Source organism: Palaemon carinicauda, chromosome 34 (assembly GCF_036898095.1).
Source record: "Palaemon carinicauda isolate YSFRI2023 chromosome 34, ASM3689809v2, whole genome shotgun sequence".
In the NCBI taxonomy this organism is placed as follows: domain Eukaryota; kingdom Metazoa; phylum Arthropoda; class Malacostraca; order Decapoda; family Palaemonidae; genus Palaemon; species Palaemon carinicauda.
The window spans coordinates 56,673,857-56,676,203 of record NC_090758.1 but is presented as its reverse complement, the minus strand read 5'-3'; the positions used below and the strand labels follow the sequence as shown (position 1 = coordinate 56,676,203).

General features: G+C 36.3%; 1 protein-coding gene across 1 annotated transcript in view; it reads left to right on the top strand.

The window, feature by feature from the left end:
• Window positions 1-237: 237 nt before the first annotated feature.
• LOC137626951 (neuroligin-4, X-linked-like) overlaps window positions 238-2,347 on the top strand; it is a 13,130-nt gene continuing 11,020 nt past the window's right edge. Inside the window, exon 1 of the mRNA XM_068357937.1 lies at window positions 238-376. Within this exon, the coding sequence (XP_068214038.1) occupies window positions 238-376 (139 nt within the window). The remainder of the gene's footprint in view (window positions 377-2,347) is intronic.

Here is a 2,347-nt window from a genome sequence, read left to right as displayed (position 1 = left end):
CTTAAAGCTTATTTCCCCTTGGGTCTCTGATCCTGTAGTAAAGAGAATGCAGATATAATGAGGAGTATAATATATGAATATGAAATAAACGTCTAAATGTGCAAAATTATAATATACATATACAGTGCATACTTACATCAATGTTTGAGCTCTTCAAGTCTTACTTAATATACCCCAGGGTTTTACAACGCGAACCCTGACCCAGTGGGTCACCCAACCGTAGCTAACTACGGCCTGATGGACCAGCTGGCTGCCTTGCACTGGGTTCAAGAGAACATCGTCCGCTTCGGGGGTGACCCTGGTCAGGTCACGGTCATGGGTCACGGCACGGGAGCCGCCTGCCTCAACTACCTTGTAATATCGCCCGCTGCTACAGGTCAGTCAGTAAGTAAACTTTGTTCTCTGTGACAAAGGGAAATTTGGACGATTTCAAGATATCCTTAGGTGATGTTACTTGTGGTTGGAGGGATGATGTGATGTTAATGGGCTTTTTTGTGATATTTCTAAGGGATACATTTGATATCATGATTAGTTCTAATGCTGATCGTATTGCTGCTGCTGATACTATAATCTAACTAATTCTAATATTACTAGTCCTATAAATAATAATAATAATAATAATAATAATAATAATAATAATAATAATAATAATAATAATAATATTAATAATAACGATAATAATAATAATAACATTATTAATATTATTTTTATTACTAGCCAAGCTACAACCCTAGTTGGAGAAGCAAGATGCTATAAGCCCAAGGGCTCCAATAGGGAATAACAGCCCAGTGAGGAAAGGAAATAAGAAAATTAATAAATGATGAGAGTAAATTAACAATATATCCTTTTAAAAACAGTAATAGCGTCAAAACAGATATGTCCAATATAAACTATTGACAACGTCAAAAACAGATATGTCATGTATAAACTATAAAAAGACTCATATCAGCCTGGTCAACATAAAACAATTGCTCCAACTTTGAACTTTTGAAGTTCTACTTATTCAACTACACGATTAGGAAGATCATTCCACAACTTGGTAACAGCTGGAATAAAACTTCTAGAATACTGTGTCGTATTAAGCCTTATGATGGAGAAGGCCTGGCTATTAGAATTAACGGCCAGCCTAGTATTACGAACAGGATAGAATTGTCCCGGGAGATCTGAATGTAAAGGATGGTCAGAGTTATGAAAAATCTTATGCAACATACATAATGAACTAATTGAACGACGGTGCCAAGGATTAATATCTAGATCAGGAATAAGAAATTTAATAGACCGTAAGTTTTTGTCCAAAAAATTAAGATTAAAATCAGCAGCTGAACACCAGACAGGAGAGCAATACTCAAAACAGGGTAGAATGAAAGAATTAAAACACTTCTTCAGAATAGATTGGTCACCGAAAATCTTGTAAGACTTTCTCAATAAGCCAATTTTTTGTGAAATTGAAGGAGACACGTACTTAATGTGTTTCTCAAAAGTAAATTTGCCGTCGAGAATCACACCTAAAATTTTAAAAGTCATACAAATTTAAAGAAACATTATCAATACTGAGATCCGGATGTTGAGGAGCTACTGTCCTTGACCTTCTTACAATCATACTTTGAGTTTTGTTAGGATTCAACTTCATACCCCATAATTTGCAACATGCACTAATTTTAGCTAAATCTCTATTAAGGGATTCACCAACCCCAGATCTACATTCAGGGGATGGAATTGATGCAAAGAGAGTAGCATCATCTGCAGATGCAACAAGCTTGTTTTATAGGCCAAACCACATGTCATGTGTATATAGTATGAAAAGTAATGGGCCAAGAACACTACCCTGTGGAACACCGGGTATCACATTCCTATACTCACTATGATGCCCATCAATAACAACTCTTTGAGATCTATTACTTAAAAATCAATAATAATGCTAAGAAACGACCCACCCACTCCCAACTGTTTCAGTTTGAAAACAAGGGCCTCATGATTAACAGGTCAAAGGCAGCACTAAAATCAAGGCCAATCATACGAACTTCCCGACCACAATCAAGGGATTTCTGTACAGCATTGGATTTTGTAAGAAGGGAATCACATGCTCCAAGGCCTTTACAAAAACCAAATTGCAAACTAGGGAGTAGATGATTACGTTCAGCAAACCTATTAAGACGTTTTGCCAGAAGACGTTCAAAAACTTTAGATAATATGGGAGTTATGGAAATTAATCAGTAGGACTTGAGCTACCACAAACACATTTACATAGAGGAGTAACATTGCCAATTCTCCAACAAGTGCTAAAAGCTCCTCTTCTTGTTAACTTGCGCAAAATAACAGATAACTTTGGAGCTAAGAAATCTGCTGT